The sequence below is a fragment of the Sceloporus occidentalis genome, unplaced genomic scaffold, assembly GCF_023333645.1.
Source record: "Sceloporus occidentalis isolate IW3139 unplaced genomic scaffold, rSceOcc1.0.p SCAF_3, whole genome shotgun sequence".
Taxonomy (NCBI): domain Eukaryota; kingdom Metazoa; phylum Chordata; class Lepidosauria; order Squamata; family Phrynosomatidae; genus Sceloporus; species Sceloporus occidentalis.
This window is the reverse complement of record NW_028316983.1, coordinates 81,737,266-81,752,815: the sequence shown is the minus strand read 5'-3', so window position 1 is coordinate 81,752,815 and position 15,550 is coordinate 81,737,266. Positions and strand designations below refer to the sequence as shown.

Below are 15,550 nucleotides of genomic sequence, written 5' to 3'. Positions count from 1 at the left end.
TTATTTTAGTGTTAATGACCCATGCATACATAAATAGAAATTCTTGCTATTATTATTATTATTATTATTATTAACCTTTATTTATAAAGCGCTGTAAATTTACACAGCGCTGTACATACAATCTTTTTAATTGGACGGTTCCCTGCCCTAAGGCTTACAATCTAAAAAGACACGACACAAAAGGAGAAAGGGAAGGGGATGAGGGCCAACAGTTCTTCTCTACCTCCGAGGCCTGGATCAGGGGAGATGGACTGGACGGAGGACATAGCAATACAGGAAATGATTCAATAAAACAGGCAACAAAGGAACATCAAATAGCAAGTGACAATTATGCAATGCCTGGGAACGCTTCTCTGAACAGGATGGTCTTCAACGCCGTTTTGAAGCTGGTTAAAGAAGCTATAATGGGGAAGGTGTGCTCTGCATTTCCTTTTCCGCAAACCTAGCTTAATATCTAGGAAGCAAGCTCAGTATAATGGTCTTAAGTGTTGAACAAAGACTCTGGGAGACCAGGGGTCAAATCCCTCCTTGGATGATAACACCCTCTGGATAACATTGGGAAAGTCACACACTCTCAGCCTCAGAGGAAAACAATGGCAAACTGCCTCTGAACAAATGTTTCCATGTGATAGGTTTGGTTTGGGGTCCCTGCAAATTGGGGACAACTTGATGGCACAGTAACAGCCTAGTATCTGTATTGGTGTCAGAGATAGGGCATATGTGCTTTCACCAAACTATTAAAATAATTTTTAGGGTAAACTTTTAAAACTTTCAATAAGATAAACATTGCTGAAAGCAAGTAGTGCTATTGTGGTGTGTCACATTTAAAATGTATATGTGTCAATGAGCTGTGGGGCAATGAAGAGCACAAGCCCCGAGGAATTTTATTATTATTATTATTATTATTATTATTATTATTATTATTATTTTAAATCTAAACAGTTTACAAATAAGGTGGGAATGGACAAGGAATTGGTTATCTTGGTCCTAACCAGATGTAATACATACTGCATCAATCAATTACATGCAACACATTTGTGGTCATAAGAATATACCTTTAGGTTTGTTCTTGGGCAATAGTAGTCAAAGGTAGGGACATACTGTATATACTCATATATAAGTCTAGAAATTTTAGTCAAAAAATTGACCCCAAAAAACTGAGTCGGCTTATCCATGGGTCAGTGTAAGTATTGTACTTTAACTCTTATTTAAAAAAGGAATCGTCACTGATGAAAGGCAAGAGCATAATTTGTCTAGGAATCACTGACCCCCTCTATTCTCTCATCCATCCAGCATTTAGTATGAGCACAAACATGCCTGCTGAAATTTTGTAAGTTTTTTGGCATTGTTTTCTGTTGCTTCATCCTTTAGATCCTTTGTTCATGCCTCTAAGTTTTACCCTCGACTTACCGGGTCATGTCAATATTCATAATTTTGGTCCCAAAACCTGCCCTCGACATACATGAAGTCGACTTATAGTCGAGAGTATATGGTACTTGTTTTAAAAGTCCTAGGGTGTTTGATATTTGATGTATTGTGTGATGTCATACATGAACTCACAACTTGATGCTGCAGTCAGTGTGCTGCATGTGTGGATTTTACTGAACGCCTTTTAATTCAAAGTAGGTAAGTCTCATATTCCGTAATAACTGATCACGCTGACCTTTCCTGTTAAGTTCAACACCTACTACTGTTAGAGCTGGTCTGTTAAGCACAACAGGTACTATTATAGAGTATTCCATTACTTTAAGAACTGAACAACGTGTGCTGGCAATGCTCTCTCTGTGTGTGTGTGCAGACATGATGTGAACCTATCTTCCAAGTTGCCTGTCAATTTGTGGTGACCCCATGGTTTATTAGAGCCAGTTTGTGTGGGGCAGCTTAAGTTTCCTAATGCTTCAGCCTTTGCCAAGGAAACAAAAATATTGAATATCAAAAATGTCAAAGCCAAGCCTGTTAGGGTCTAGCTTTAAATTAGTAGAGTAGCAGAAATGTGCTCCTAACTATGCTTTCCTAAGAACTGAGACTAAATTCAAAAAACAAACATAGCTAAACAAAAGTTTACAAATGGCTTTAATCTATATTTACATAGAAACTATATCCTAATCTAGCTAGTGAATAGTTCAGGTAAAAGAAATATCTATCTCACCATCTTTCCAAAGGAATTTGAGAGGGCAGGAAGATGGAAACACAACAGCTCAGTTGAAAATATTGTGGGAGAAAGTCAATTTGTCCAAAAGGGAGAGTGAGTCGTGACCCAAGTCAAATGGTTAGTCTGAATGAGAGACAGTTAGAGGAGATTTTGCATGCTATCTATCTAAGGAGAGAGGGAAAGAATGCAACAATCTTCCAACAGTTCGCTATAGAGATGTGAGTGTTGCACTATGATTCTGGAGACCAGGGTTCGAGTCCTGGCTTGGCCATGGGTTTTGGGGAACGCTGGGCAAGTAGCACTCTCTCAGCCTCAGGGGAAGGCAAGGGCAGGCCTCCTCTGAACAAAGCTTGCCAAGAAAACTTTGTGATAATAGGGTCGTCTTAAGTTGGAAACGACTTGAATGTACACAAGAACAACATGGTTTGTTAGGTAAGGAGTACTCAGAAGTATGTCCCTGCCTTCCTCTAAAATACAGCCTACTGCAGTGCTTCATAAACTGTCCGATGTAGGTGACCAGCAGGGCTTCCCCCAGTGTGCCAGCGACTGGCACTAGATTTGCATCCATTAAGGGGATTTTGGACTTCAGCTCCCAGAATCCCAGGCTATTGGCCAACATGGCTGAGGCTTCTGGGAGCTGAAGTCCAAAATGCCTTCAAGGGCAGAGTTTGGGGACCAGAGGGATGTGTGTGTTTCCTCAGAAAATGGTGTCCCTCCTCCTCCGACTGAGGCTGCCTCCGGAAAGGCGGAGCCTCCGTCTGAGGCGACTGACTGAGGGAGCCATGGCGGAGAGCGAGAGCGAGAAAGAGGAGGCCGCCATGGAGGCCTTCATGGACCGATTCCGGGGCCCAGAGCGCTACGAGGGGGCTTTCAGCCCCAGCAACTGGGAGCAGGTGGGCCAAGGGGCGCCCGGAGCCTCCACACTGCAGAAATAACGCAGTTTGGCACCCTTTTAACTGCCCTGGCTCAATGCTAGGGAATTCTGGGAAGTGTAGTTTTGTGAGGCATTTAACCTCTCCCTGTCAGAAGTACAACAGATTACAGTTCCCAGGATTCCCTAGCACTGAGCCAGGGCAGTTAAAGCGATGCCAATCTGGATTGTTTCTGGACTGCTCAGTGCCAAAGAATTCTGGGAACTGTAGTTTTATGAGACATTTAGCCTCTGTCAGAGAGAGCTCTGGTGGCACAATAAACTACAGTTCCCAGAATTCCCTAGCACTGAGCACGTGCAGTTAAAGCGATGCCAACTGTGATTATTTCTGCACACTGCAGTTTGGTAGCCCTTTAAGTGCCATGGCTCAGTGCTATGGGATGCTGGGATTTGTAGTTTGTAGAGGCACCAGTACACTCACTTACGCTCTCTCTCTCTCTGACAGGGAAGGCTAAATGTCTCACAAAAACTACAATTCCCAGGATTCCCTAGCACTGAGGGATGCCCAACTGCATTGTTTCTGCAGTGCCATGGAGCCTACATTGCAGAAACTGCCCTGGCTCAATGCTAGGGAATTCTGGGAACTGTAGTTTTGTGAGGCATTTAACCTCTCCCTGTCAGAAGTATAACAGACTACAGTTCCCAGGATTCCCTAGCAATGAGCCAGGGCAGTTAAAGCTGTGTCAGCCTGGATTGTTTCTGCATTGCGGTTGCAGCCTACACTGCAGAAACCAAGCAGTTTGGTAGCGCTTTAAGTGCCATGGCTTAGTGCTGTGGAATTATGGGATTTGTAGTTTATAGCAGCATCAGATCTCTTGACACAGAAGGTTAAATGTCTCACAGAACTAGTTCCCACAATTCCATGGCTCTGAACCATGGCAGTTGGTTTTGTGAAATGTTTAACCTTCCCTGTGAGAGACCTCTGGTGCCTCCTAAGGCAAACCTATCCTACTTCCTTCATAAGGAGTTTGCCATTGCCATCCTCTGAAGCTAAGAGAGTGTGACTTTACTCAGGGTCACCCAGTGGGCTTATATGGCCGAGACTGAAGGATAATTGCTGCAGCATAAAGCCACCCAGTTAGTTTTATGGCATATAGTTGTTGTTGTTGTGTGCCTTCAAGTCTTTTCTGACATGTGGCGACCCTAAGGCGAACCTGTTGTGGCATGTTTCTTCAGAAGAAATTTGCCATTGCCGTCTTTTGAGGCTGAGAGAGTGTGACTTTCTAGAGTCACCCAGTGGGTTTCCATGGCCAAGCCAGGATTCGAACTCTGGTCTCCAGAGTCATAGTCCAATGCTCAAACCACGTTGGGTCCTTGTTTTATGGCTTAGTGAGAGTGTCCAAACCTGCCCCACAGCCTTTAGCCAGTCCACCATTGCTGCTGGCTGTTGGATTTATCTACACTGTAGAAATAACGCAGTTTGACACCATTTTAAGTACTGTAGCTCCATCCTGTGAAATCCAGGGATTTGTAGTTTTACAAGGTCTTTAGCCTTCTCTGCCTTAGAGGAATCCTTTTTCATTTCCTGGAGTGGAAAACCCCAAAACAGATTGGCATGAGCATGGAGACATTCTGGATGAAGCCTGTGTAGGTTGTCCACAGGTTCACTGCTACCACAGATCAATCATCTTGTGTCAAGAATGAAGGAAGGATGTGAAATAATAAACCCGATTGCTGCATCTGCACTGCAGAATTTATGCAGTTTGATACCGCTTTAACTGCCATGGCACAATGCTATGGAATTTGTATATTTACAAGGTCTTTAGCCTTCTCTGCCAAAGAGGGCTGGTGCCTCACAAAACTACACATCAGGATTTTGCAGGGTGGAGCCATGGTAGTTAAAGTGGGATCAAACTGCATCATTTCTATAGTGTAGATGCACCTTGAGCCTCCCTCTTTTCACCCACTGAGGTACGGGGCTGATAAAACTGACTTGGGACCAAAACACACTGCAGAAACAATCCAGTCTGAGACAGGTTTAACTTCTTGGCTCAATGCGAAGAACTGGGAATTGTAGTTTTATGAGACATTTAGCCTTCTCTGTCAGAGAGCTCTGGGACCACAGTAAACTAAGATTCCCAGTATTCCCTAACACTGAGCCATGGGAGATAAAGCAGTCTCAAACTGGATTATTTCTGCAGTGTGTTTTGGACTTTACCTTGTTGTAAACCATTTCTAACATATACTGGTAATTTCTGAAAGGGTTTTATGGATGCTAAATTATTACTACTTTCAACCTAAATTTATAATCCAGTTTCAACTCCAGTGTGTAGGATAGGATAGTACTTTTACTCCTTTGGAGTGGAAGTTTATAGTCTGATTGACAGTACTGCCATGTTGCATTTCCCAGTGGCATGCCCTCCAAATACTTGAATTTAAATTGCTATCAGATTTAGGTCTTGGCTGATGGGAACTGTAGTCCAAAACATACAGAGGGCACTAGGTTGTTCTAACTAATATAGTACTGAGGGAGGGTAAAGTGTGGTATTAAAAGTGGTTTGAGTGTTGGACTATGACTCTGGAGACCAGGTTTTGATTCTTACTCGGCCATGAAACTCTCTCAGCCTCAGGGAAGGCAAGGATAAACCTCCTCTGAACAAATCTTGCCACGAAAACCCCATGATAGTGTCACCTTAGGGTTGCCGTAAGTCAGAAACGACTTGAAGGCAAACAACACACACACCAAAAAAACAAAACAAAACAAAAAATACATGGTATCTCAAATTTTCATAAACACTTATAAGTTAATGCATATGTTGATGCATAAGGCACCAAAGGTTATCTAGCTGCACCTCTGCCAATTTAAGAATTCACAGCTAAAGCATCCTTGACTGATGGCCATCCAACTTCGATTTTAAAAAGCTACCCACCACCTGCTAAGGTCATTTGTTCCACTACTAAACAATAGGAAGTTTTTTCTCATTAGCTGCATCCTTCTTTCTTGTAAAAGGCCCTAAGAAGGCAGCAAAAATAGATGTCTTCAGTATTCTGACATGAGTATTTCTTTTTTAAAAAGAATTCCCTATTCATATTTTAATGGTAGCAAGCAGAGAAAGCTGAGTCAGAAAAAAATCAGAGAGAACTGCATTATTTATCCTTCTGAACAGACTGAACAGTCTGGGAAGCTGTAGCATATGAGACAGTGTTTTCATGGGGTTTTGCTATTTTGAAGGTGGAATATTATGGTGTGTTTATGTCTGTCAGTGTGAAAGAATTCTGACAGATAAGGATAGAAAGTATGATAAAATTCTGTAGGAGAAGTGCCAGAGACTGTATTTTAGCAAGGTTTTGGTTGTTGCCAGAGAAGTACTTGGTTTGTTGTTCTGGCATGCCTTCAAGTTGTTTCTGACTTATGGTGACCCTAAAGTGAATCTGTCATGGGGTTTTCTTGGATTTGTTCAGAGATCCCTGAGGCTGAGAGAGCGTAACTTGCCCAAGGTCACCCAGTGGGTTTCCATGGCAGAGTGGGAATTGAACCCTGGGTGTTTATCACACTATACTCTTATAGTGCTACTATTCCACTTTAACTGCTCTAGCTGCCTCCTGCTGCATTCTGGTATTGGCAGTTTTAAGGAGGGGTATTTAGAATTCTGAGGCAGAGAAGTTCTCTACCTGAGAATTCTAAATACCCCTCCTTAAAACTGCAAATCCCAGAATGCAATAGGAGGCAGCTAGAGCAGTTAAAGTGGAATAGTAGCACTATAAGAGTATAGTGTGATAAACACCTGGTCTCCAGAGTTGCAATCAATGCTCAAGCCACTATGCCATACTGGCTCTCAAGTTGATTTGACTTGTTGTAAATGCATGCCATGACAATGAAGAGCTCTAATTAACATAAGTCTTTCAGGGAGTTCAAACTGCATAATTATGTATGGTGGGATTGAGAAAAGTTCTTTTAATTATTTTATGTTAAAGAGTGTATTTCAAAAAATATGGAGTTTCTGAATTCTTTCTCTTCTTCCATCCTTGGTAATGGACTTTATGCATCTGTTGTCAGGAATTTGACCAAATTCCAATGTTCATGAAGAAAGCCCCCTCTGAAATAGACCCTATGAAGAATCCTGACCTGGCTTGCCTTCAGTCTATCATTTTTGATGAAGAACAAACCCCTGAAGGTAATTTCATAGTATAATATGTGGTACCTATTATCAGTGTTACAGTTTAGAATTTGCAGTTTGCTTCAGTGCTTTCCCTATAACTGTAACAATATCACTGGGTTTTGTAACCTATTTATTTATAAATACATTAATTTGTCAGGGGGTATTCTAGTCACATGTGAATATAAAAACCTTGGGCTTTACACTTTCTCCAACATTTTGGTGTCTCTTTGCTCTTTCCTTCCACACACTGTAAACCATGATTACACATAGAGTATAATTCATCGACACCCCAACCTGTTGTTTGCTCATTTGCTTGTATTTTTTTAACTGTTTACATTTAAAAAATCCAATAAAAAGAATCATTAAAAAAATACATTATTTTAGCTGACATAGCTACAATCTATCTCCTGATCCAACTACCCCAAACCCACTTTAAAAGTCAGGTAGCTATACCAAACAATGGATTTATGCAGTGCTGACAAATAGTGGAGTGCTGAAGGATGACACTACAGTTCTTTGGCGGGAGCTGGAGAGGTCATCCTTCAGCTTCTGCCAAAGAGCTGTGGTGCAACATGCAGAGTCCTGTCTCAACTCCTTGTTGCAGCTCAGCATTCTGACAGAAGAGGAATGGATGCATTATCCTTCAGCTCACTAGCAGAGCAGAACTCTTTCACTCGGTCTGACTGCCTGGATTTTAAGATGGGCTGGTGGGAAGGAATTTGCAGTCACGGCAATGGTATCATGATTGTAAATGTGAATAGCCCAAAGTTACAAGATCCTAAGTCTAGCTTATGATATCATAACTATCGAGCGGGATGCAAACTGTTATGTATAAATAAATAAATAAATATTTTTGAGGTGGCATCCTCTGTATTTTAAAGGCATGTTGAAGCAGATAGATCAGGGAGACACATAATGATTGCCTTTTTCAAATCTTTTTGTTGTTATCTTGTTTTTTTTTAATCAGAGCAAGCCAAGATTTATAAGAATGAGGGCAATGATTACTTCAAGGAAAAAGATTATAAGAAAGCTATCATAGCTTATACAGAAGGTCTAAAAAAGAAATGCAGTGACGTGGAACTGAATACTGCGCTTCATACAAACAGAGCTGCTGCCCAGTTTCATTTGGGTAATATACAGTTTTCAGTGTTGTACCTAGTTTAAATCCTGTATAATGAAAAGATTTTGAAGCTTATGAAGTTTTGCTTCTCTGTGGGTTCAAGCAATCATGAATTTAGTAGAATTGTGCAACTAGATCTTTCTCTATAAAATAAGAATTGCAGGGTTTCTTTACAAGGCTGTTTTGAGGATAAACAATCGGAGAATTAGTCATTTAAAATGTATTGCAACATGCATTGAAAAAAAGCTATGGAATTAAAAATAATTTACTTCAACTCTTACACACTAAAACTTTGACCAGTATATTCTCAGTGACATATGCAGGCATAAGTCCTCCATACATCTGAATATGTCTTTTTTTTTTCTTTTTTGGTTGTTGCAGAGGTTGGTATTATCTTCCGCCCTCCACAACCGCCAAAGCTCCCTCCTCTGAATTCACAGTTTTACTGCAATAGCCTCTCTTGAATGGCCATTCTATGGCTGTTTGAGAATACATAGGTTCAGAGAAGTTCCCCAGTAGATCTCAGCAGAAGCTGTCATCAGTCTGCATCTGGCTATGAGGCTTATTCAATTCCTCCACCCCTACTCTTCCCCAGATATGGAATCAGGGAAGTTATCGCAGCAAAATCATGACTACAAAATCCTGGGGCGATGAGTTATGGACCATAGCCAAGTTCCACCTGGAGAATTCTTATGCTACACTGGGCAATGTGGAACCTCAGCCATTGTGTCCAAAACATGTGTGCAATAGAGGTGGCCTACATCTGTATTTCAGAAGACCACTCTTTTCACCAAATGCTGATCTAAGAGCCAGAAGCACATGGTAACACAAAAGCATAGTCAGATGTTATAATAAAATTAGTGCAAGAGGGAGGACAGTATGGCCTCTAGGCCACTTATACCTCCCTGAGGTTGTCTAATTCTTTCCATGGGTCCAATCAGAAGGGAAATCTCATTGTATACCTTGGTCCTATATTTGTAATTTACGTTACAAAAACACTGTATTAATTATCTTTACATAGCTAATGTATCTGTTGGCATATATTATTTTAAAATGCATTAGAGATTATTTGGCTAAAATGTCTGCAAAGGATTAAGATTTAGTCCTCTGTGCAGGTAGAAACTTCTCTTGAGTAGCTGGGATACTGCATAGATAAGTAGAAGGTTTGAGTTGTGTTGCTGATGCTTTTCAGGAGGGAACAATCAACTTTAAATACAGATTTTTGATGGCAATGTTACATCAACCTGGAAAGAAAGACAAGTCATAATAGGTTGTACTGAATTTCTGCAACGAAATACTTTTAAAAAAAAAAAAAAGCCACCCACTCACCCATCCAGTCTCAGCAAAAACATCAGTTCTGATCGTTTTGGAAGTACCATATTCTGCCTGGTATCATTTGTGATATACATGTTCAAAACCTGAGGTTACACATGTGCATGTCTAAGTTGGTTGTGCAATGAAGTATCCAGTACCTTCTTGTACTATGCACACATACACATCTGTTTTAAATGCCGTCTCGGCCATTTAGTAGCTGCTGGAGGACTTGAGATGCTCAGGCAGCATCCAGTGGCATCCAGGAGAGAAAAACTTTCATCACCTTCTGGAGATCTGGTGTGGAAACAACTGCTGTTTCTTTTCAGTTTCAGAAATACAGCCAAACACTGCATGAGTCCTCATGGCCACAAAATGGCCACAGGGAAACGATCCACTATTTGGTAGTTGCCTTCTTCATAGGGTAAAACAGCAGCACTGCAGAACTGTGCACATGGAGCATTATGCTCTGCCCAGACAATGTAAGAGCTTGACCAATATTTTCTTTCTTCATTGCCTATATACATGTATTTGAATACATTAGCTGTCTTGCAGTGGTGGGGCCCAGCTTGTCTTTAGAAACAAGCCCTTCCTTATAGACAAAACATCTGAATTCAGTGTAATGATCCAAATTTTACAGTGTGTGTTTTGTTTAGGCAACTATCGCTCAGCTCTCAATGATGCTATCGCAGCGAGAAAACTGAAGCCCTACCACCTCAAAGCAATAACAAGAGGTAAGAGAGACTACCATTACTTTCATGTTCAACATCAGCATTATCAGAGCAGCTTCTAGGTGAAAGGAAGGATCTAGGAGCTTCAGCATTCAGAAATACTAAGAGCATGAGATATTTTTGTACCCTGTATAAAAACACCTGGGATACACCTTGTTGACAGAAGCTATTGGAAAGGTAAATTTTCAAAGTGCCATGAAATAGTAATTTAATACAATTTGATAGGATTGTAGATAAAGATAGTCCCTTGACATGAATGTCTAGTTGTAACCGATTGTAGGGGACGGTGCTCATCTCCATTACTAAGCCGAAGGAACCAGCATTGTCCGAAGACAACTGGTAGTCATGTGGCCACCATGACTGCACCAAACACTGTTACCTTCCCACCAAAGTGGTACCTATTTATCTACTTACATTTGCATGCTTTCGAACTGCTAGGCTGGCAGAAACTGGGACTAGTGACAGGAGCTCACCCCATCATGCAGCATTCAGGCCTCAAACTGCCAACCTTCCGATCCTCCAGTTGTCAGAATTGGCATCTTACCTACTAAGCCATCGCATCCCTAGAGTTATGTGTACCTTAGCTCCAAGGGAGGAAGGCAGAGCAGAAGCAATAGTACCTTGAAATGATGCTATTTATAGCACATTAGCAGCAAATGCAAGACTGGAATTCAGGTGTCTGACTCCTAGATCACTGCTTTAACCATTAGGTTAAAATATTTAGAATCCCATGTCCCTGCCTGTTTTTGTTCACTTGAGTGTTATTAAACCTAGTTAAATGTTCTGGTGTTTGTTGCGAATATGTTTAGAAGCAACTTTGAACACTTTTCTAGGAGCACTGTGCCATTTGCAACTCAGGCATTTCTCTGAAGCCATGATGTGGTGTGAAGAGGGGTTGAGAACTGATCCAAAGGAAAAGAAGCTTCTAGAAACAAGAGCCAAAGCTGACAGACTAAAGGTTAGGTGGATTTAAAAAATGGAAACTTGATTCTAACTAAAGTAGAATGAGATGGACAAAATACTATCCTCCTTCTCAAAATTGTGACATAGTTTTATCTATCTCTTCAGCGTACTGAGGAGCGAGATTTCAGAAAAGCAAAACTTCAGGGGAAAAGGGAACAGTCTCAGAAAGAAGCCTTACTCCAAGCTATCAAGGTAGACTTACCTTTTCGGTAAAGATTGTCCTGTGAAATGCCAAGGCATGAAGATACATTTTAGGTCCTTGCCTTAAGTAGATCTTCCTTGTTTAACCTAGGATCGGAATATCAAATTGTCTCTGGCATCCTCTGAAGATGACACTGAAATATCCACAGGCCTTGCTGAGATGTCTTTAGATGGACTTAGTTCAGAAAGTGCTCTTGGTGCCAAGGTGTGTCTACAAGAGGATGGCAGTCTTACTTGGCCAGTGTTGTTCCTGTATCCAGAGCATGGGCAAAGTGACTTTATCTTCACTTTTCATGAAGAATCCAGGTTAATTTTTAAAGCTCATTATTTACACAAAATAACATCATTTCGAAGGAGGGAGGCTGTATGTCCACATGATTCATTTGTGATGTTTTCAGTATTTCAGTAGGAATTTTGAGATATTACTTTGCTTGTGCATAGGGAGAGGGTTTGTGCCTGCTGGCCTAGCATAAACTGCTATTTCTTGGAATAGTTCTTGCAACCCTTTCCAATGACTTCAGGAACAATACTATGGAAGGTTATTATAAAACACTGAAGAGTTAATATTAATGCACTGATCAGCAGCTTTTTATTAATACACTGTCTTGCATTACAAAGATGCTAGACAATCTGGAATTCAGTAGTTGCTGACCTTCAGCTGTTTTGAAATAAATAGTGTTGAGCTGAATAACATGAAGCATCTTGCATTTCAGATTTGTTGACCATTTAGTGGTCATGTTTGAAGAGTTGCCTCCCTGGGATTTAGAAAGAAAGTATATTCCCAGTGAACTGGAGGTAAGAAACTGTACCTGATAGTTTTGTCCTAAAAAAAGAGATTATTCTAGAGTACTTAGTAAATTTAATTTACCAAAGAGGTTAGAATTAATTTGTATGTGTTCATATTTACAGAGCATGTGTTCGTGTGTGCATGTGCGTGCATTGTCATGTGTGACTGGCTTCTCTCATATCAAGACCAAGAACACCCCTTTGGGGAAGGGAGATAGTTCAATAAATTCCATGGTCTGGATGCAGTGGTGGCACCATTCTTATGTAATTCTTGCTTGCACAAGCATTTCTAAAATTTTCAAGCTTGCACAAGGTGATATGAACTGTCGCCTGTCACACTACAACAGAGTCTGGGTAGTGCAACAGAGTGACTTCACATGCCAGGTAGGCAGCTGGGGACAAATTTGGAACCTCTCATGCAGGGGTAGGCAACCTTTCTGAGACGGGGGCCGGGTTGCTGTCCCTCAGACAACTGGGGGGCCGAAGCCAAAAAATAAATAATTAAATAATTTTTTAAAAAAATTTAAATAAATAAATAAACCGGGACAAATGTAGGACAAAATTTTCAAATGGTGGACACTTTTTTTAAAAAAGTGGAGGACACGCAAAAAATTAGCTGATTTTTTAAAAAATGTTAATGTAAATGCATGTTTCTGAGGCTTCTATAGACAATTGCCCCTGTGCACAAGAGGCCAAAGGCCCCGGCGGCAATCGGCAGCAGGACCGGGCTGGGGCCGGTCCCAAGGCCTCACCGGGCTGCATCCGGCCCGCGGGCCGCAGGTTGTCTACCCCTGCTCTCATGAGTCAAGATGTCCACCGATTCACCCAGGTGGTGCTGAAAACCTTCAGCTGGTTCTCCAGAGATGTTGAATACCACAGCTGCCCACCACATTACATGGTGCATATCTCCTTCCTCCCTCTCCAGACCCAGGTGTCTGCAATCCACATAACTATACCACTGGGGATTTGTCTTCACCCACTTTGCATTCAGACCATATTTATACTGCATAAGCCAGACTGTGAGCACTTTAAAAAAGAAAAGAAAATTTCTACAGTAATAATATGACATTTCAGCCTGTCAGTATCAAGCTCCTAGGGCAGTTTTATAATATGAGAAATGGTTAATTATTCTCCAAGGTGATGAATAGGATCTTTCTAAAATAAAAAACCCCTTACTTTTATCATCATTGTATTACAAAAAATAATTTTAAACAAAGCATCCCTGAAAGAAATCCTTTGCCTCATGTATTGCAATGGAACAGCTAGAGGAAATAAACAGGCTCCCTCAGGAATAAGTTTGGTGTCTTTATTATTTTTATTAAGTGATTATTGTCATTCAGTGAAAAAAGAAGTATAATACACTGTTGGAAACTATTTCTGTTAACAAAAATGAAAATATGGCAACCAGTAGGCTTTTGATAAGAGGCATGCTTCAGAGAGAGGGTTTCACATCTGGTTATTAGGAGACAGTGTTCTTCATAGCTGCAGTATCATGTAGTGAATCTATAACTATTCATGTTTTTTGTCTCTGAGGCTAGATAATGAAAGGATCTTTACTTCAGTGCTGATAAATATCTTACTAAAGATAATGTAGCTTGCTCATGTTTGTTTCTCACATTAAATTACACAGCTTTATTATGAAGATGAAGAGAGAGGAGATATATACCAGATTGACACAGAAACCACATTGTTACAAGCACTGCAACACCAAAGGTGAGGTTCTGAACTAGGGCCTTCAAATTATTCATTTTTACTGTGTAATCATCTCATGCTGGCAACTATGTAATGTTGAAACTTGATCTTTTAAAAATAAAGCATAGTTTCCCTGTGCAAGAAAAAGTGCACATGGTTATTGTCCTTCAGATTCAGAGTGGATCTCTATGCTCAAAATGAAAAGTAAATAAAACATAACTGCCCGCTACTTGTTGGCTAGAGGCTGTATAGCAGTACCATCGTAGTTCATCCATTTCACTGCCCTCTTTCATGGTGAAACTGGCTGTAGACAAGGCACTTGAAAGAATGCAAGGCGGTCATATTCATAGTCTAGGTAGCATTTCACATCTTACTGAATTACTGAATTTCTAGAAAGCATTTTGAATGGGAATATTTACAAGGGTGGGGGGGGACATCCCTTGCTATTATACAAGCTGATTTGTTTATTTCAACAATTGGAGCATCTTCTTTATATTCTAGTCCAGTCACCCCCCCCCCCCTTTTTCACAAGGGATCTGTTCCAGACCCGCTTGCAAAAATGGAGTTTTGCTGATATTCAAGCTCCACTGGCTTGAATATAGGCAGGGGCTCGCAGGGGCATGTCCCATTGATTCCACCTCTGTTCATCCCTCGCGCTTAAGTGAGGGGCATGAATCCAAAGACCACAAGAATGGAGGGAGGACTGTACATCTAATTTTTAGTTGCAGAGCAGGTGAAAATTTGTTTCATGGGATTACAGTAGTGCCTTCCAATAGAGGGTGGTGGTGGAAATAGGGCAGCATTTTTTGGTATAAACAAAGCACATGTCCACAGACAAAGAAATGTTCTGGAATGCTAAAAATCTGTGGGGGAACTGAGACTATTGTGTGACTCATTAAAATAATATTTTTGCAGATACTTTGTGAAAGCTGGGACTCCTACTTTTTTGGTTTTGGTAAAACATGTTCCTTTTTCTGAAAATTACTTCCTTGGAAAGAAGGTTCACCGACTCAAGTGAATGAGCATGAACTCTTTAAAAAGAAGAAGCACAACAAGAGCAACATGAGCCCTCTTCAGACATGTAAACTGGAAAGATTGGAAGATTTTCTACATACATCTTTCCCAAGTGCAGTCATGGTAGCAGCCTGCTGGAACTTTGTCCTACTGGTCCTGGCCTATGTAAAATTATTCCATTGAAGAATGAAAGACTTGGAATATCTGGGGGCGAAACCCCAAGCAGTGGAATTTCAGTTAAATTCCATCTTGTATTGTGACTGTCTCATTCAGATACTTAAATTTTTTCAAGTAAAGGAATAGAGTAAAATTGGTCATAGATTGTCTACCTCACTCCTTAAATCATCAAAACAAAGCTTTGCTTGAGAGAAGCAGATTATTAGACTGAAAAGGAAGTTAATGGTGAAAGTAGACAAGCTGGTTTAAATCGTATTAATTAGACCAAAGCTTCTACTTATAGCTCCAAATGCAGGAATGAGTGTTCACTTACTATGACATGTGGGTTATGGGGAATATGTGCCATACTGAGATCCAGTGCGACAACTGGAA

The 15,550-nt window shown here is 40.7% G+C and overlaps 1 protein-coding gene across 4 annotated transcripts; it reads left to right on the top strand.

The window, feature by feature from the left end:
- The first annotated feature begins 2,250 nt into the window (after positions 1 to 2,250).
- Positions 2,251 to 15,318, top strand: TTC4 (tetratricopeptide repeat domain 4). Of its 4 annotated transcripts, none has more exons than XM_089515224.1 (10): positions 2,251 to 2,269; positions 7,081 to 7,198; positions 8,151 to 8,312; positions 10,271 to 10,348; positions 11,179 to 11,303; positions 11,414 to 11,500; positions 11,601 to 11,815; positions 12,223 to 12,304; positions 13,926 to 14,008; positions 14,903 to 15,318. In XM_089515224.1, exons 1-10 carry the CDS (start codon positions 2,267 to 2,269, stop codon positions 15,003 to 15,005), a joined length of 1,056 nt encoding a protein of 351 aa, XP_089371350.1. In that variant the 5' UTR covers positions 2,251 to 2,266; the 3' UTR covers positions 15,006 to 15,318. The 4 variants fall into 4 exon arrangements, with proteins under 4 accessions (XP_089371350.1, XP_089371351.1, XP_089371349.1 ...); XM_089515225.1 differs by lacking the exon at positions 2,251 to 2,269 and adding an exon at positions 2,480 to 2,584; XM_089515222.1 differs by lacking the exon at positions 2,251 to 2,269 and adding an exon at positions 2,806 to 3,045.
- The last annotated feature ends 232 nt before the right edge of the window (positions 15,319 to 15,550 follow it).